The sequence below is a fragment of the Ornithorhynchus anatinus genome, chromosome 20 (assembly GCF_004115215.2).
Source record: "Ornithorhynchus anatinus isolate Pmale09 chromosome 20, mOrnAna1.pri.v4, whole genome shotgun sequence".
Taxonomy (NCBI): domain Eukaryota; kingdom Metazoa; phylum Chordata; class Mammalia; order Monotremata; family Ornithorhynchidae; genus Ornithorhynchus; species Ornithorhynchus anatinus.
In genome coordinates this window covers 27408926-27428513 of record NC_041747.1, presented here as the reverse complement: position 1 = coordinate 27428513, position 19588 = coordinate 27408926, and the positions used below count along the sequence as shown (strand labels likewise).

The window sequence follows — 19588 nt, the reverse complement described above, 5'->3', positions numbered from 1 at the left end:
GATCACACAGCAGGCAAGTGGTGGCGGTAGGATTAGAACCCAGGCCCGTGCTCTTTCTACTAGGCGATGCTAATCCAGGCATCAGGATATTATTTTGGAACTAATTGGTCCACTCCAATTCTTAGATCCTTGAGAGCAGGGCTCCAGTCTATTAATGCTATTGAACTCCACCAAATATTTACAGAAGCAGTGTGGCCTAGTGGATAGAGCACAAGGCTGGGATTCAGAAGGACCTGGGTTCTAATCCCGGCCCCGCCACTTGTCTGCTGTGACTTAGCTTCTCCGTGCCTCAGTTACCTTATCTCTAAAATAGGGATCAGTACTGTGAGCCCCATGTGGGACACGGACTGCGTCCGACCTGATTAGCTCGTATCTACCCCAGTGCTTATTAAAGTGTCTGGAACATAGTAAGCGCTTAACAAATACTATAAAAAAAACTTTGGGACCGTGCTTTGCGTTCACAGGAAGTTATTGAAAGATGATTTTCAATCAAGCATATATTACAAGAAAAGCAATTTAAATGGCCTGAAATAAATACTTTGAATTGCATGTTGTTTTTTTTTAAAAATCCTATGAAGGATTCCCTCTCATTTTTTCGATGGGAAAAACTGGGGATTTTGCAGTTCACCTTTTTTATTCCGAGTGGTTTCATTCTTCTCCACACAATAAGCACCTTGACAGAATGTAAAAAAAAAATTAATGAAATGAGTAATGGGCATATATTGGACCGAACCATGTCGAATAAATGATCAGTCTCCATTTTTAAAACTTTCGGTCAGCAGCCAGTTTTTGTACAGAACCACAGTAAATCTAGAGGTTGAAATTGATTTATTTATTTTTAATAGAGGGGGAATGGTTATATCTTTTGACATCATAAATGTCACCTCAATTAACCACCGCAGTACCTACAATTTTAGGTGACTTAAGTCCCCGACAAAGAATTAAAGCGCTCGAGCCACAAGAGGCAACCTTTGTATCTCTTTTGGGTGACTGATTTGAGAGCAAAGTTCACGACCTCCGGGGTCAAGGATATTGTGTGGACTGCATGAGGATCTTGGGTTTAACAGAGGATTCTATTCTCTCTTCTGTCCTATTGACATTTCACTCAGGCTGCACAATTAGCCAGCCCTGTTTACCAGGGATGTTAATGTTCTCTCTCCGTTTTGTTTGTTTTATTGCTTGTGGTGTCCCGATTAGGGCTTTTTGGGGTGGAACTCGGTCAGAAGTGATTTATTTTGTGTATCTAAACTGGATTCCAGCCGTTTGAGGGCTTTCCTCTGAAATTTGGGGGTTTCTGATAGCACCTAGATTGAGAAGACAGTTGGGGTTAAGGTGCCTATTCAGACTGTTTCCTGGGCGTTTGTACCTCTTTTCTGTCTCTAAAATGGTCTCGTAATTCAGATAGTTGCAGTTAACTATGCTTGTTACTTTTGCGGTTCAGGATCAGCCTGTCTACCACTCACTCAATTCATTCGTACTTAGAAAGAGCTAAGTGTTCTAAAATGTGTGCTTTATAATGTTAATGAGAGCAGAATAGGCCATCTAGTGTGTGTGTATGTTTTTAATGATACATGTCTGGAAAAGCTAGTAATATTTACAGTGCATTTTTAAAATTTCTGTTGACCAAGCCAGTTCAGCAGAATTTAGGAGGCCGTCGCTCAAAACGTCTTGAAGAAGTCATGGAATAGCTGACAAAAGAATGTGCCCTCAGTGCTTCTTGTTGGGAAATTACAACCCCTATTGATTGGAAGAAACAGACTCGCCTATTCATATGTCCCATAGGGTCTGTTACATCCTAAGTCTTACCATGAATCCCTTCCTTATTCTCCAAATGTGAGATGCCGAGTTTCAAATTGTGGTTTCCTTTCTCCCCTCACCTCACTGTCACCACCCCCCTCCCTCCCCACCATTTTGCTAAACTTTTCAGCTCTTCATTCTTTTCCAATTCTATCACTCTGTTCTCATAAGGGCTCGGCTTTTTCCAATCCTATGAAAAGCCAACCCTTTCCCCAGTGATTTGAAATATCTGTGGTCCTTATACCTTAAATCTTCATTGGCTCTACCCCAAAAATGTTCATGCTTTCCAAACTCTCCCTTCATTTGTATGTAGACTCTGTAAAAGGCCAGTGTATGGTGGGACATTTCAGCAGGCGATCCCCTTTAAAAGGAATTTGTCCTCACAGGTTGTCCAACTCTGTTGTTTGCAGAGCCCTGTGTAGAGTGTTTGGGGAAAATGCGAAGGAAATAAAAACATAATCTCCACTCTTCAGTATAAGATGCTCAACACTAGTTGGAAACCGACAAATATGCAGTAGAAAAAGAGAAGAGTTAGAAGCAAGAAATGGAAATGATTAGATACATAAGCAGAAAAATGGGTAAATAACTGAGATGACCTGAGCAGGAAAATGGGAGATGGGGTGGGAGATTAATCAGGGAATGCTTCCTGGAGGAAGGTGACTTTTTAGGAAAGCTTTGGAGGAAGGGAGGGTCAAGTTTTTGCAGTGCAGAGTAGGGAAGATGTATCAGGCAGTGGGGAGAAGTCATTTTGACCGCTTCCTTCATTTCAACCAGGAAAAGTCCTATGAAATTACATTGAGTTTCTTTGTGTTTTTAAAGCAGGGAGTGTAAAAATCTATCACTCAGGCATGATCTCGTGAATTGTGAGCTGACGGGTGTGACGTTTTGATTTATCTTCAGATGAAAACATCGTTCAATCATGTTTATCGAGTGCTTACTGTGGGCAAAGCACTTTACTAAGGCGTTTGGGAGAGTTGGTAGACAACGTTCCCTGCCCAAACCAAGCTTACAGTCTAGAGGGGAACATCCTTAGTGCTTTTTAGCCAGACTCCTCCATAGCAGACAACTCTTTTCCGTAGCCTGCCGATTCCCGCCGGGCCCGCTTTAAATACCCCAAAGGGGTTCTAATTAGCTAACTGGGTATATTCTTAATGTCTTCCGAAATCCCTGAAGGAGCACGAGGTCTTCCACAATTCACCTTGCCGATCTTTTTCTTGTCTCCTTTGTCAAAATGCTGGAGAATCATTGAATTCAGGTGAAGAATGAGGATTGTAAAAGTTGAAATGAGTCCTGATCACAGTCCAGAATTGCGGGCATTTAGCTTTTGGAAGATCATTCTGGATTGATAATGTTGTCGTAGTGGCCAGTTGAAGAGAGGCAGGGCGGCTCAGTTGGAAAGAGAGGCATTGGGTTCTCCTTCTGACTATGCCTAGTCAATTCCCCGGCCCTCAGTTTCCTCTTCTGTAAAAAAGCAGTGACCGTGTTCTACTTTAAACAGTTATCATAAAGAATAAATAATGTCCGCGTCTGGGGCTTCAGTGCCTGGGAATTGAACCCAATCCAGTTACTTGTAAAGCAATTCTGGTCATCCCTGGCCCCTAAGGTAGGCTGTTTTCTCCATATTTGGAGCCCTGAAGAAAGGCCCCGGGGTTTTTCCATCACTTCCGTCACAGATGTCTATAATGGGAAAGGTTAAATATTAGACTTTGGTAACCACTGGGGCATTTTGCTATTTTCCGTGGCTGATAAAATCTTGGATCAGCTACAGGTCACAGGTTCAGACTCAAACGTCGTACAGTCAGCATGATTTTTGCTGCCTACCAGAACCACAGGAAACATTATAACAAGAGAGTTTCATTAATCGTAAAAATTGTGGTATTTGTTAAGTGCTTATTATGTGTCAAGCGCTGTACTAAACACTGAGAGAGATACGAGAGAATCCCTTTTCGATTTGGCCAAAACCTTCGATATTGACAATAGGCTCATGGTCCGGATCCAGGAGCCCGTTTAGGTAGCAAGATGGTTCACGTTGTGAAGGAATTTGGGGCCCATGTGCTGGTGTGATTTGCAGGGGTTGTACAAAGGTGTACAGTCAATCGATTAATGGTATTTATCGAGCACTTTCTGCATGTAGAGCACTGTACTAATTGCTTGGGAGAGTACAACAGAGTTGGTAGATGGGATCCCCGCCCTCACCAAGCTCAACAATCTAAGCTCTGCCCCCAAGGATCGTAGAATCTAATAGGGGGAACCAGACCAGCAGTTTCATTAACATGCAATAAAACCTTTGCACAAGTGGCCATTTATTTTTTGGGACCGTGCTGCCCAGTGAACTAGGAAATGGGAAACGCGGGTCCGGATACATTCCCAACTGCGTGGAAAAGCTTTTGTAGCTCAACAGAACGTGAGGCTTCCCAAAAGCACTTGGTAAGAGTTAATGAAGCTCAGAGGAAGCCCCGGGCCCACTGGACTCCAGATTCACCCGTCCGGGATCCTATCACAGTGACCTCCGAGTCTTCCCAGCCACGGCTCTCCAGTGTCAATCAATCCGTGTCATTTATTAATAATAATCAATCCATGTTATTTATTAATCATAATGATGCTCTTTGTTAAGCCCTTACTATGTGCCAGGCACTGTTCTAAGCTCTGAGCACCGTTATCGAGCGCTTACTACCCAGAGCACTGGACTGAGCACTAGAGAGAGTATGCTACAATAGAGTTGCTACTGCGAGATCCCTTTAATAAAGAGTCAAGCCTAGACTTACCGTTCACGTGCAGATGGTGGGGGCTTCTGTCTGTCCCCCGATACGGCAGATACGTCATTAGCCGGTAGGGAAGCGACGTGGCCGAACGGAAAGCGCGTAGGACTCGGAATCAAGAGGCTCTTGGTTCTAATCTCTGCTCTGTCAGCGGCCTGCTGTGTGACGTTGGACAAGTCATTTAACTTTTCCGTGCCTCAGTTTTCTCATCGCTGAAAGGGGGATTCAGTATCACAGACTCACGTGGAATAAGGGCCGTATCCAGTCTGATCAATTTGGATCTATCCCAGGGCTTAGAGCAGTGCTTGACACCTAGCAAGTGCCTAATAAATACAACAACAACAATAATAATTATATTTCCCCTCCCACACCGTGATCAGATCCAGCAAGTGACTTCCTGCTTAGCTGGCTCTGCTCCTTCTGGAGAAAAGAAACCAAAAATGCTTCGTGTTTTGACATTCTGCACTACCAGAGTAGATGAAAGCTTGAGAAAAAAATACCATCCTTTGAACCTAGCCACTTCATGATAAAATATGCCAGCAGAGAAATTCACAAACCATGGTGTGGAGAAAGTGTATGAAGGGTATTTTCTGAGGGGCGTTTCTTTCTACCACGTTCCATAAGGCATCTGCTGTATTTCAAGAACAAATAACCTCTAACCTGCCCTTACCATTATTTTTAGCTCTTGCCTGCTTTAGATGAATGAGTATTTGTGCGACTTTTGTCTGAAATCTGAGGCCCCCTTGGTACCCGCGTGAGCCGTGTCATGTAAAGTGGTGCCTTGGCGTTTTTCTTTGCAGTTTTACTTTGAAAACTTTGAGTCTCTTCCACGCTCTTTCATAATTATATTTGGTGCATTCATTTAGTTCGCATTTCAGCCTCTTGGAACTCTGCCTCTAGAATTTAAGCTCCCACCTTTTTTCTGCGAAAACAGAAGACACAGAACAAGGCATGGCTCCAGGTCAAAAACCCAAGCCCCGATTTTCAGTGCCAGCAGTGTTTCCAGGCTTATTGAGGCCAAGGTCTGCCTGTCAAGCACTTTGCTATCAGGGAACCACATGTTACAGGAAAGGGTATTCCACTAGCCGGATGGTGACTGAGTTCCGATGAAATGTTGCCAGAAATTGAAAACCACATCACCGTGTATCTATTAAGTGTCTGCCTGACATGAGAGTGAAAACCTAAAATATTGCCCACACATGTGAACCAACTGGAACTGAAAGAACATTTTTCAGCCACTAATTTCCTCAGAGTGAAAAATCCAAACTTGGGGTGAGACCTGCGTTTCCCTGCGTTTGTCTCGAGGGAACTCCACTGACCCATGCAACCTCACAGCAGTAGAGAGAGGGCATTAGGGGCTGGCTTTTATGTCATAGTGTGGCGTCACATACGTACCCCTAGGGAATTTCACCACGGATGGCATCGTCTCCAAGCACGAAGGACAACCACGTCTCATGCAAGGGAAAAGGAACTAGTTTGGCCGTGATCGTTAGACCCTCAGGATAAGATTTGAAATTCACGGAGAGGTCATTTCTCCGGAGATTGGGGACCTGGGGTTTCAGGTATTCCTCTGTCAAGATGACCAGAACCAAGTCCCTTGGCCCGCTGGAGCTGCAGTGGGTCACTGTGGAGGGGGACCCGACTGTGGGCCCTACGATTCCTGTGGGGTTGCAGAGATTCGTTTCGAGGAAATGAGTTTCTTCGAGGTCCGAAGTTTTTACTGTACCATGGTTCTTTAAGAAGATGGCACGGCCGAGTCACACTGCTGGAAGTTGGAGTTTGGACTTCCTCAGCGTTAAGCCCGAGCACAACAAATGGCCAAAAGACATCTTTCTTTCTGGCCCCTTGAGGGGAGTACATTTCCATTGGACTCTTCCATGTGCTTAGCCCAGTGCTCTGTGCAGAGAAAGTGCTCAATAGACACTTTTGATCGAGAAAATTGTGCTCAAACCGTGCCAAGGACCTTCACTTTTTAATGAGGTTTTTAGATATTCCGTCATCCACTGAAAACCCGGTCATTTCCTCCAAAAACCCTTCTTTTGTCAGGAGCTTAGTCGGAATAACTGGCTTCTTCCAAGTCCTGCTTTTCCATCCACCATTCTGAAGTAGCAAGCTCACAGAAGATGCGTTCTAAAGCACAGAACCCAGTGGTCACCGGTCACCTTTGAACTTTATTTCCTTTTCTGTGGTTAAGAACAGGAACGAAGGAAAATCAGGGTCTCTGAGAATTACCCGTCACAGCCAACTCCTGGAACTAGAAAGGGCAGGAGTTCGGGTCTGGTGGTCTGGCCTAACTGAACACAATGGCTAGTTTTAGGAGGAGTGAGGGATAAGGAGATTTATCTCTTCCTGTTAATCGGGGTCGTTGACAAAACAAACACAACTGCATAATAGTAAAGCATTTGGATTTGAAATGGACTAGAAATTTCTCAAAGTTCTGTGGAAGCTTTAAGAAAACCGGCAGGGTCTTGGCCAACTTTAAGTTAACATAGTAATCGTAACTCAAAGTATGACCTTTCCGGGTTTGGATTTAGAGCTAATATCGTTCCAGCTTTTCCCAGTTTAAGAAGGAATCACATTCTGAAAGATTGGTTCAGTAAAAGATGGAGAAGCTGCATGTCTAGTGGAAAGACATGCCTGGGAGTCAGAGGATCTGGACTTTAATCTTGGATCCTCACTTATCTACTGTGTGACTTTGGGCGAGTCACTTAATATCTCAGTGTCTCAGGTACCTCATCTGTAAAATGGGCGTTAAAACTGTGAGCCCCCCCGTGGGACGTGGACTCTGTCCAACCCAGTTATCTTATGTCTGTCCCAGTGCTTGATACAGTGCCTGGCAAATAGTAAGTGCTTAACAAATACCATGAAAAAAATGCCATTTTTGAGTTTGGTTTTAGAGCTAACACAGTTCCAGCTTTTCCCAGTTGAAGTAAGAATCAAATTCTGAAAGCTTGGTTCAGCTAACTTTCACGTTAAATCTTTCCCTTTTATACTCAGTACTGACCAGAAAATAAGCCCAGTAATCATGTGGGAACTACCTGCTTTAGCTTCTTTTCTAGGGTTCTGAAAGACAAGGATAAATCATGATCCTAATTTGTCCCCCCATAAACCCAGAATACTGAAAATTGACTTGTCTTTCAAGTTAAGTGTTCTAGTTCTAATTCACCAAGCACAATTTCACTCCTGGCTATTTAAAGCATTTAAGAAGACACAACTTTGATGTTTCAAATCATACTGCAATATGACAATTCGGCACTCTTTAACTAGAGGATTAAACTTTATCCTGGGAACAGCTTTCCTTTTTGGTAATGAAATGTACTTTATATAAATACCCCGGCCACAAAATAGGTAGCCGAACAGCAAAGTCCCCAACCCGGTTACGGGAATGACAAGGTAACACCCCCCCCCCCCCCCCAGCTCCAGCCAGGATTTTCTATCGGATTGCTCTTCCAAACCGGAAAATGGAAGGGAAAGTAGCCGTTAAAGTCACTTGGGTTTTTAAGCTTCTGCCTTTGAATTTTAAAGTTAAAACACTGCATCCTGCCAGGAAATTACATATATTTTCTTAGCGTCTCCAAAGAGAAAAAACAAAACCCCCTGTTTTCTGGGCCCGAACGGCCGAGTTGATAGCGCTCCGACTTCATTTTATTCAGCCCCAACGTGGACACGCAGTTGTGGTTCCAGAAGTATTTTTCCTGTCACTGTCACATTGGTTTTACAACCCAAATATCAGTCACTTCGGTATCAGTATATTAAGGTATTTAGGCCCGATTGCTGAGGCTTAAGGACTGAATTATGGGCAGCTATTGTAACTGAATTCCTATGGCGGGGCTCACGTGCAGCCATTGTTAAATCAATCAATTAATCATATTTATTGAGCGCTTACTGCCTGCAGAGCACTGTGTTGAGCTCTTCGGAGAATACAGTGTAACGGAGTTGGTAGACACGTTCCCTGCCCTCGACGAGCTTACAGTCTAGAGAGACTTTTAAAGGTTCAAGTTTGGGCATTTTACGGGGGGTTTTTGTTCTTTTTTATATTACTCAGGCGCGTGAAACTCAAACGTTTGGAGTGGGAAGATTTCTCTGTATGAAAATTCTGTTGGACTAAACAAGTCTGGAAGGGAGTTGGGGCGGGGGGGCAAGTGGTAATGTGCAGGAGGATGCTTAGACAGTACACAGGTATAATAGGAATAAAGACAGTCTGTGGGACTCACCAGATTAGTAAATAGCTTAGCATTTATTGGGTCCCTACTGAGTAGAAAACACTCTACTAGGTGCTGGGGAAATGCGAAATAATGGAATCACACATTCCCTATCTACAAAGAGATTTCACTTGACTATGGGAGACAGATATAAACATATTTACAAATAGCAGTAAAAAAAATTGAATAAATTTACACACAAACGCTGAGAATGGGAATAAATACGCTTATAAATGTTAAGATGAGTTTGTAGCACTTGGGGTCTCTGAAGAGCAGATGGAGAGGTAGAATCTAACTCACATTATAGTAAAATACATTAGTATATTTACATGTAGGACTATGAGAGGTCAACTTTGGTTCAGGAATTTCTTGCATTTCATGATTCTTATATGGCTATTGTTTCATTAGCAAAGTTGCTAGAAAAAGCAGCAAAGAAAATTCCCACTGACTTCATCAACAAAAATAATCCTGGAAGTTAAGATGGGCTTTCTTCTCGCCTCCCTTTTTCCTGCCACCTGCCTCCTTTTCTATTGTACCTCTTTTCCATTCTTCCTGTCTTTTCCTATCCATCCACCTGATGAGCTCCACGGCCAATTGTCTTAATGTCTTGAGGTTCAAGGGGGATTAGGATAAACTAATGGAGGAGAGAGGTAGTGGGGTACTAGAGGGAAAGTTAGGGATAGACAGGGAAAAGTTACAGATTTCAGCTGGTCCGTCCTTTGTAATAAGAATGGATTTCCCCAGGCCCTCCAAGCATCCTGTTGTCCCTCTCAAAGGTGGAATTCTAGGCCGAATACGCAAACACATGCGAATTTTCCCAAACTGTTTCTGTTTAGTATCGATAGCGGCTCTTGGATGGCAACCCTCACTCCCCACCAAATCCTCTCAGGTTCCTTCTGCTTACCACCTGCTCTGTGAATAGGTGTTTCTTTTCGATTGGGGACTGTACGAAACAAAACTAAGAGTCGTCCTCCCCACCCCTTCCAGACTGCTAGATGGAGGGGACGGGTGTGTATGTGTGTGTCTGTCTTCCTCTCGTACCCTTCCCCCTAGACTGTAAGCTCGCTGTGGGCAGGGAACGTCTCTGTTATATTGTATCGCACTCTCCCAAACACTTAGTATAGTGCTCTGCACGCAGTAAGCACTCAATCACTACAATCGATTGATTAATTTGACCCTTCTCCAGTCTGGCCCTCCCCTCTGAGAGCAAATTAGCTGAGCATTCAGTCTGCTATGACTCCAGATTGGAGCCTCTTCCTCCTCCCCACCTTCCTCAGCCCGTAATTTACTCTCCTTTTTTCCTCTTCTTGAATAGTGGCCCGCATATAGTTGACGCTTTCCAGAAAAATATTCTGTGGGGTGAATCCATCCCCTGGGCCGTTTCTGACGTTATCCCTACCCAATTTAAGTTTGCTCTTTTCCCCATCTCGATGGGCAGTAAGTGCTGGTCTGTTAGGAATTTCATCTTCCCAGGTTCAGGGAAGAAGTGCAGATAGGCACCAAAATGGACAAAAGGCAGGAAGAGGGAAGAAGATGGATGTCGTCTAGTCAATCGATGCTATTTATTAAGCGCCTACAACAAGCTTACAGTCTAGAGGCTGTCAAGAAGGGCACCCCTCGTACATTTCCCCAAAGCATCCTGTTGCCCACAACAGAGACAATTCCGGTCTGCACATAAAGCTCTTCTTGGGCAGGAAACATGTGCATCAACTCTACTCTCCAAAGCGGTTAGCACACTGTTCCACCTATAATGGGTGGTCAGTCAATACCGTCGCTCGATAGATTGATTGACAGACCATTGCTTTGGCCCCCAAATGGTTCTGTTTATATCTCAGAAGGGCGTGGATTGTCTATCAGAGGGTTAAATGGCCTTGAGCCATAGCGAGTTGATGGTATAGACTCATTTATGCTTAGAGAAGCTAAGGGCTCCCGCTGAGAACGATTCCTGGCTAGAACACTCCACCTTAACAATGCCGCAGGCTCATTTTGGTAAAGGATCAAGACTAAATGACCTCAGAAGCAACCGGCAACTTCCAGCCAAAGACAGTTTCCTGTACCTTAATCAGCAAGAAAGATCACTCTTGATAACCTAAGTGTTTTGAAGGAATTCATTTTTCTTTTCCATTGTGATCCTTCAGGGCAGTGTTTTCATTTTAAATTCTTGCAGTCAAAAGAGAATTTCCCCGAGCAGATGTAAAAAGTAAAATGTGAAGTATCATGACTTATGAATCACTAAGAAGTGTTTTTCAATAGCCCCATAGATGCATCGTTAGGTAAAAGATCCTGCTCTTCCATTGCTGATTGGTACAAGTCCAGAAGCCTTTAAATGATCAGTAGTGAATCGTAAGCTAATGTTTTAGAAAATGTAACCAGGGAAATAGTACAGGAAATCCAATTAATATTATGCAGTACTAATCATTCCACTGAAATCTAGCTTGGGCTTGTATTGCTAGAAGAAATACATTCTCCCGCCCCGGTTATTTAGATTGTATACTTCTTCTTCTGCTTTGCATTGTTCTCTCTGTGGTCTGTCCGATGCTATCGGTTGGTGTGTCTGCCTCTTGTTCTCGTGTACGTGTGTATCTGTGCCCCTGTGTGTGGATTTGTGTATGTCCCAGCTTGAAGTCTTATGTTCTGAGCCAATTTAAACACCGTGAAAGAGTACAGGAAGTCCAATGAGTTACTTAAAATGCTAGCCAGAGTGCAAACAGCTATCTTGAATTAAAATTGTTATCCACAGCAAGGCTCACGGGTGTGTTGTGAAAACGATGCAGAACTTGTGCAAAATAATCTTTACATAAGAATCTTTGCACGATGTCAATAATGTGCTTAACTACGCCCAACCCTCTGTAGTGGATTATGTCCATTGGAATTTTGACCCTGCATATAGAATTTGGCCAAAACTCTGAGGCGATTCCAACTGCTTTGTGACTGGGTTTAATAACCCATGTTCACCTCTCATTTGAAGGGCTTCCTTTCAGGGAGTCCTGGAATTTTTTCTGAGCAATGAATTATAATTGTGCTATTTGTTAAGCCCTTGCTATATGCCAAGCAACTGTTCTAACAGGGAAGGTACGAGATAATCAAGTCAGACACAGACCCTGACCCCACACAGGGCCCACAGTCTAAGAAGGAAGGAGAACAGGTCTCGAATCCCCATTTTCCCGATGAGGAAGCTGAGGCGCAGAGAGGTTAAGTGACAAGGTCACACGGCAGGCACGTGGCGGAGCCGGGATTAAAATCCAGGGCTTCTGACTGCAGACCCGTGCTCTATCCATTAGGCCTTAGGGACCAGCGGTCGAGCTCCAAGTCGGGGCCCATCGCAGAGTGAAAAAATATATTCCAGAGAGGCCACGGTAGTGAATTTGGATATGGAGCGTTTTTAGTGTTTTCAGCAGCAGTTTGCTAGGGACATCTGCTGGTTCGGTCTTGTACTGAGGATCGAAGCATTTAGTGAATTCATGTGTGCTTAAAGGGATGGATCGTTTGCTACGCGGTTCCAAAACATTTTCCTGGAAATGTTCCCTTTCTCTAGCATTTTTCTAAAACCAGTCAGTCAGTCGGGGCATTTCTTGAGCGCTTACTGATGGCAGAGCACTGTACTACGCGCTTGGAAGAGTATAATACAGCAGAGTTGGTTAGACACCACCCCGGCCCACGAGCTTACAGTCTAGAGTTGAAGCTTCAGTTTACTGGTGCACCCTTTGGTAATGGTCTGCTTTTTATATTTCAGGTGCAAGGATGGCTTGAAGGGATTCACATTCTCTGCACTTCGGTAAGCAAAATCTCATCTATCTTTGTGTCAAGGTTGGTGACGATTCAGGGTTTGAATTACAGCGTTTAGTACAGCGTTCTGCACCCCGCAAGCACTTGATAAATACGACGGACTGACTGGCTGTTAACCTGGGCAATGACTAGACGGCCTGATCAAGAAAAGGTAGGAAACCCCAGGTTTTTGGCGGCCTCTGAATTACAGATGAAATAGAAAATGCATGCTTGTTATAAAACACAAAGACCTGAGCCGAATTTTACTTCATTTCATCTATCCCTCATTGAAAACCAGTAACTCCTAAAGTTATGAAATAGTTACTCAGGGAAGTATCACTAAGGTGAAATATGTTTATTATTGTCAAATTTCCTGCCCAAAAGATGTCATTCAGTATGGGTAGTTCCATGTGGCTTTCCAAAAATAATATCAAATGTTAATGTACTGTAGTTTCTTTCACTCTAAGATGAATATTTTTATTGTGAACATACGATGTCCGTGAATAACACCATTGAAGATATCATACGAAACACCATGTTCATCAAAATAAGTCATTAAGACAAATCATTTTTATTGTATTCTAATTCCAGGCAGTTTGTAGGGTTTTAATGTATTCCACTCTGGGCTTTGAAAGAGATCAGGTGTTTTATGCAAGACACCCTGTGCTTGTTCAATAAACAGTGAATGCCGTCCCTAATCAGAAATTCGACAGGTTCCTTCAAATCTTATGATTTGCTTGGAATCGCCGGTTTATTTTTTATTCAAGAGCAAAATGCATCTTTTGTGATCTGTAAGAATTGGAGTGTTGGGTGGAATAATTCTTATTTGACAAGTTTTTTAAAACCCAAATAATCACCAAACTTTGAGGGTTCCGATGTGGCTTGTGGTTGGTCCTTAATCACAGAAATGTGCTTTGGGAAAATGGGCTCCTCCCCACAGAGTTACTTCTCCGTGGCGCTGGCAAGTTCACGGAAAAACTTCATAAAGATTCCATCCCGGCTCTTCAAATTAGCACCAGTCGTCCATCGCGATGTTATTGGTGATTGGTTATTGGAAAACTGGTGTGAGCCCGAAAGAAGACAGCAGCAAATACCTTTGGCTGTCTCAGATGGAATGTCCACCTTGTCGTTTTCAGCAGCAGCAGCAGCAGCCGCAGGAAAAAGAGTAGGAGCAGAATTTATTGGGGGCTCATGGTGAGCAAAATACTGCAGTAGAGACTTGCGGGAATGGCGGGGGGGGTTATACGCTGAAAGGATAAGACGTGATCCTCGAGGAGCTTGCCGTCCAATGGAAAGGGCAGGTCCACTCCAATTGTTGAAACAGTGAAGATAATTAAGCAGTCGTGTTCACTGAGCTCGCCCTGCGTGCAGAACACTCTACTAAGCACTTGAGAGAATTTGGTACGACAGAGTTCTTACAGTCTAGAAGGGGAGACAGACATTACAGTAAGTTACCGATATATGCGTAAGTGCTGTGGGGCTGAGGGCGGGTTGACTATCAAGGGCTTAAAGGGTACAAATCCAAGTGTATTTTCAGAAAGTTCATGTGAGAGTAATCAATTAATAGGATTTAATAATAATGTCGGTATTTGTTAAGCGCTTACTATGTGCAGAGCACTGTTCTAAGCGCTGGGGTAGATACAGGGTCATCAGATTGTCCCACGTGAGGCCCACAGTCTTCATCCCCATTTGACAGATGACGTAACCGAGGCACAGAGAAGTGAAGTGACTCGCCCACAGTCACACAGCTGACGAGCGGCAGAGCCGGGATTCGAACCGTTGACCTCTGTCTCCCAAGCCCGGGTTATTTCCACTGAGCCACGCCGCTTCTCTGCATCAAAAGCATAAGGCAAAGGAATCATTCTAGAGTTTGAGCCTGTTGTGGACAGGGATCGTCTCTCTTTGTTACTGAATTGTACATCCCAAGCTCCTAGTACAGTGCTCTGCACACAGTAAGCGCTCAGTAAATACGATCGAATGAACTGCCATTGGCCGTTCAGGGTGGATGAAGTGACGTTGTTGACCGTCATCCTTTTTTGAGCTTCTGATCATCTAGTCAAGCTGGGCAGCGATCTGTGATCCGGCCATTTATCGTGCTGCTAATAAATGGAAGAAATGAAAGAGCGTGAAGAAACACGAGTTTCCGTTAGGGACATTCCAAAGGGTTCCTCTCACTGAGCCCCACATGTTGGCTTTTGGGGGAGAGGGAGGAATAACGCTAATAACTGCCGTATTTGTTAAGCGCTTACTATGTGCCAAGCACTGTTCTGAGGTCTGGGGAAGATAGAAGCTAAACAAGTCAGGTACATTCCCTGTCCTACAAAAGGCGCACAGTTCATTCATTCATTCAATAGCATTTATTGAGCACTTACTATGTGCAGAGCACTGTACTGAGCGCCGGGAATGGACAATTGGGCAACAGATAGAGACAATCCCTGCCCAGTGATGGGCTCACAGTCTAATCGGGGGAGATAGGCAGCACAGCAAAACAGAACAAAACAAAACCAAGACGACATCATCACGATAAATAGAATCAAGGGGATGTTCAGCTCATTAACAGATGCCTTAGAGGATGTATCTGGGATGGGGAAGGCGGGACTTTTCTATAGGTGCGATAAGATTTGGACCCCGTGGGCCGTGAAAGGCGAAACCTACCAGCTAAGAGAAAAGGGCTAAGCCTGGCCTATATCCCTACGAGACTCCGCAGCCCACGAGCGGAGTGAGTCACCTTCGCGGCGATTAGAGAGCGCACGGAACCCCGTAGTGAAGGGGAGACCCCCTTGGAAGGAAGGTCGCGACGAGGGGGGAGGAAAGTTGCCAACGGAGACCCGGCGAACTGCCGCTAACAGATCGACGAGTTGTTCTCTCCGGAGGGAGGGTGGGAGAGAGAAGGGGAGAGAGGAAGAGGAGGAGTTTCAGTAGGAGGAAAAACATATTGACTCCCCATTGTTCAGAGGAGGTAATTGAAGCACAGAGAAGTTGAGTCATTTGCCCAAAGCCACACAGCAGGCACGTGGTGGAGCTGGGATGAGAACCTGGGATGGGAGAACCTGGCACGTGGGAGAAGCTGGGATGGCAGAGAAGCAGCGTGGCTCAGTGGAAAGAGCACGGGCTTCGGAGTCAGAGGTCATGAGTTCGAATCCCGGCTCTGCCACTTGTCTGCTGTGTGACCTTGGGCAAGTCACTTCACTTCTCTGGGCCTCAGTTCCCTCATCTGGAAAATGGGGATGAAGACCGTGAGCCCCACGTGGGACAACCTGATTCTCCTGTGTGTACCCCAGCGCTTAGAACAGTGCTCTGCACATAGTAAGCGCTTAACAGATACCAACATTATTATTATTATTAACCTGTAGTTTAGTGGTATTTGAGTAGCTAGAATCTAACTACTGTGTGTGTGTTAGGCGTTCTGTAAATGTTGCCGTGACTTCTCCATTTAGGGATTAGACTGTAAGCCCGTCAGTGGGCGGGATTGTCTCTATCTGCTGCCGAACTGTCCATTCCAAGCGCTTAGTGCAGTGCTGTGCACATAGTAAGCACTCAATAAATACTCTTGAATGAATGTATGAATGAGTTCAGTGTATAGCTTAGTGGGCAGCTCTCCTTTCTCTGCAGTTTTATCTTTAAAGACCTGAGGTACCCAGGACAACTAATAATAATAATAATAACGTTGGTATTTGTTAAGCGCTTACTATGTGCAGAGCACTGTTCTAAGCGCTGGGGGAGATACAGGGTCATCAGGTCGTCCTACGTGAGGCTCACAGTTAATCCCCATTTTACAGATGAGGTCACTGAGGCCCAGAGAAGTGAAGTGACTCGCCCACGGTCACACAGCTGACAAGTGGCAGAGCCGGGAGTCGAACCCATGACCTCTGACTCCGAAGCCCGGGCTCTTTCCACCGAGCCACGCTGCTTCCCCAAGGTGTTCGCCTCTAGACTGTAAACTCGTGGGCGGGGAACAAGTCTGCCAAGTCTGTTATATTGTACTCTTCTAAGTGCTTAGTACAGTGCTCTGCACCCAGGAGGTGCTCATTTATTGACTGATTGAGTCCCATAGCAGGAGGGTACATAATCTTTGGTCTTCCTACCTCGTCCTCCTTTTCATTTTGTCTCTCCTTTCCCCTTACTACTGCAGTGCAGCTGTTTTTACAGCACAAAGCATCATTATACACTCATTTGGGGCAGGAAATGAGAAACCTATCCCAATGTAACCAAGAGGAGAATTCAGTCGGAAGATAATTGCTCAGAAATAGCCGTGAGCCAGAGTTAATCCACCTGCTTCTGTTAAAATTCCTATAAGGCCTTTAATCATTGGAAAGTTGATAACTTTCAATGTAAACAGGCTTCTTAAAAAATACCAGGCTTTATTTATCTGGTCTAATTGGATGAGATGGCTTTTGTTTACTGGGGCTAGGAGGAATGTTAGCAGACAGTAAAAAAAACCACACTGTGGCTAAACAAGACAGGTAATGCTAAAAAACTGTTACCAGTGTCTACTGGGCCCAGTTGGAGACTGCTTCTGGAAAAGCCGGTTCTAGAGAGTTCTGCGGTTCTGGCCCGTTGAGCCCGCGAAGAAAACGTTTGTATGATTATATTGAGCGTCTGGCTTGAGGATGAATGCCCATGCTGCAACTTCTGTCATTATGTGGTGTTCAACTTTCCACTGCATCTATTTGTTGCTTTCACTATTACGAATAATTTTGAAGAATCGGCAATTGATGTTAGAAGTAGGATGGTTTCATTCGGCCATCCGGCTGCCTCCTTTTAACTTTTTGTTTTTTAAGAAAAACGCCCTCGCTGGTGACGTATTGGCATTTTTGGTAGTGTTTTGGATTTGGTTTTGTTTAATGATAATGTTTAATGTGGTGCTCGTTTAATGATAATTTAACTGTTTTTTCCAAGGAGTTACACGGTCATCTGAAGAGATAGACAAATTTCTCAACATTTTTCCGTCATCTCATTTATTTTTTAATGGTATTAGTTATACATGTAGATTTGCTCCCTTTATTCGCCCCTCCATCAGCCCCAGAGTACTTAGGTACATATCTGTAATTTATTTATTTATTTGCATTATTATCTCTCTCCCATTTTAGGCAATAGACTGTAAGCTCGTTTTGGTTTTTTAAAGCTGGTATTTGTCAAGGGCCTACTATGTGCCAGGCATAGTTCTAAATGCTGGGGTAGATACACGCTAATCAATCTGGAAAGAACCCATGTTCCACATGGACCTCACAGTCATCATCACCGTTTTACGGATGAGTAAACTGAAGTGAAAGAAGTGAAGTGACTTGACCAAGGTCACAGAGGAGAGAAGTGCCAGACCTGGGATTAGAACCCAGGACCTTACTCCCAGGCCCGGGCTCTATCCACTAGGCCAAGCTGTTTCCCACGCTGCTCGATATGGGCAGGAGAACCGTCTACCAACTCTGTTACGTCGTCCTCTCCCAAGTGCTTAGTACAGTGCTCTGCACAAAGTAACCGCTCGATAAATGTTTGATTAAGCACCTATTACCTGCCAGGCACTGTACCAAGCGCTCCAGCCAAAACACAAATTGACCACATGATTAAGGCAGAACTGAGCATGGATGTTGCTTGAAAAGAGGGATGAAGGTTGCACATCCGTAAAATGACATCCAGGTTGGCAGACGGGCTGAACCTGACTTATACCCAAATAAAAGTCGGTTTCGTTTTCCGTGAAAGAGAGGGGCGATGCATAACGCTGTGTTCTCTCGTCTAGATTCATTGTCGGGAAAGAAGAAATCCCCACGCATTCATACTCACCAGAGGCAGCATTTGCAAAAGTGGAACAAAAGAGAAAGCCACAGGAGGAGAAATCGAGAAGAATGAACATAATCGCCCTGGCCAAGAAACGTGTGGATTCCATGTGAGTTAGAAGATCTGCCTTACTGCTTTATCACCCCACCGCTTTCCCGGTATGCCGGCCCTGACATCCGAACTCTTACGAGACCGGGCCGGACCGTTTTTGACGTACACTCAGACGATAATAGTTGCGGAGCTCTTTTGCTTAAGGATTTACAGTCAGGATAAATGGCAAATACAAGGCAACCGACCATCTTTTCTTTGAGCGTGAACAACCCTGAACCCGGTAATATGTGCAAACACACCCTCTACCAACGGGGATTTGCAAGTGGGCCGATGAATGTGAAACAGTAGATGGAGCAGGTGGTTGGGCAGGAAGCTGGCAAGAGCCAGATTGAAATCCATTTACTGGGAGGCCCTTTTGAGTGTAGGAGGGAGTGGAGAAGGTTCAGAGGGGGTGAAGGAGACAAAGAACAGCCAGGAGCGAAACGTCGAACAAGCAGCGCTTAATGCCTGGGGCTTTGAAGGTGGAGGAGAAGGGAGAGGAGAGGGGAAGTTAGCTAGGGCTTTGAAAGGATCTCAGTTTAGTGCGGAAGATGGACGATCCAGGGAAGACACCCCAGACGAGGGAGAGCCTGATTCAGGGGTTCTCTGAATAGTGAGGGAAAATTATAATCCATCAATCAGTGGTATTTCCTGAGCATTTATTGTATGCAGAGCACTGTACTAAGCTTGGGAGAGTAGAATCCACCAAAGTTGGTAGACATATTCCCTGCCCATCAGGAGTTTACAATCTAGAGATGAGCTCACAGTCTAGGTGTCTGTGATCACCTTTGGGATCGGTGAGAAACCTGAGAATTTGGGTTTCTCAGACTTTGAGCAGAGATGATTACAATTCTTGGGAGTTGAGCCTGAGCCTCCAAGTGTGACCAAAAGTTCTAAGGCAATTCCAGGGCCTCCGGTCGAAAGACGCCCTTTCAGGATGACCCCTAAGGGTATGAAGATTCTGTTTCAATCTCTCCTTTCCCCGTTTTCCCCTCCTCCCTCCCGCCCCACCCCAAGCTCACGGTCACAGGATGAGCTTCACATAAGCCGAAGTGTCATTTCATCCTGCTGACAGAAGTGGAGCGGGGCCCAGGGGCCGGGCTTCAGATGCGAGGCCGCCCGATTTGAGGACCCGGCTGAAGACGGAGCCCCACGTTTCAATCTGCGGGTCCAACGTCAGCGGAGGAGGAGGCTCGAGTGCAG

At 44.8% G+C, this 19588-nt stretch overlaps 1 protein-coding gene across 3 annotated transcripts in view; it reads left to right on the top strand.

Moving 5' to 3' along the window:
• Positions 1–19588, top strand: part of TMEM135 (transmembrane protein 135) — a 188052-nt gene that overhangs the window by 152287 nt on the left and 16177 nt on the right. For all 3 annotated transcript variants that reach the window (XM_029047761.1, XM_029047760.1, XM_029047762.2), the window contains 2 exons: positions 12492–12533; positions 18258–18404. In XM_029047761.1, the coding sequence (XP_028903594.1) occupies positions 12492–12533; positions 18258–18404 (189 nt within the window). The remainder of the gene's footprint in view (positions 1–12491; positions 12534–18257; positions 18405–19588) is intronic.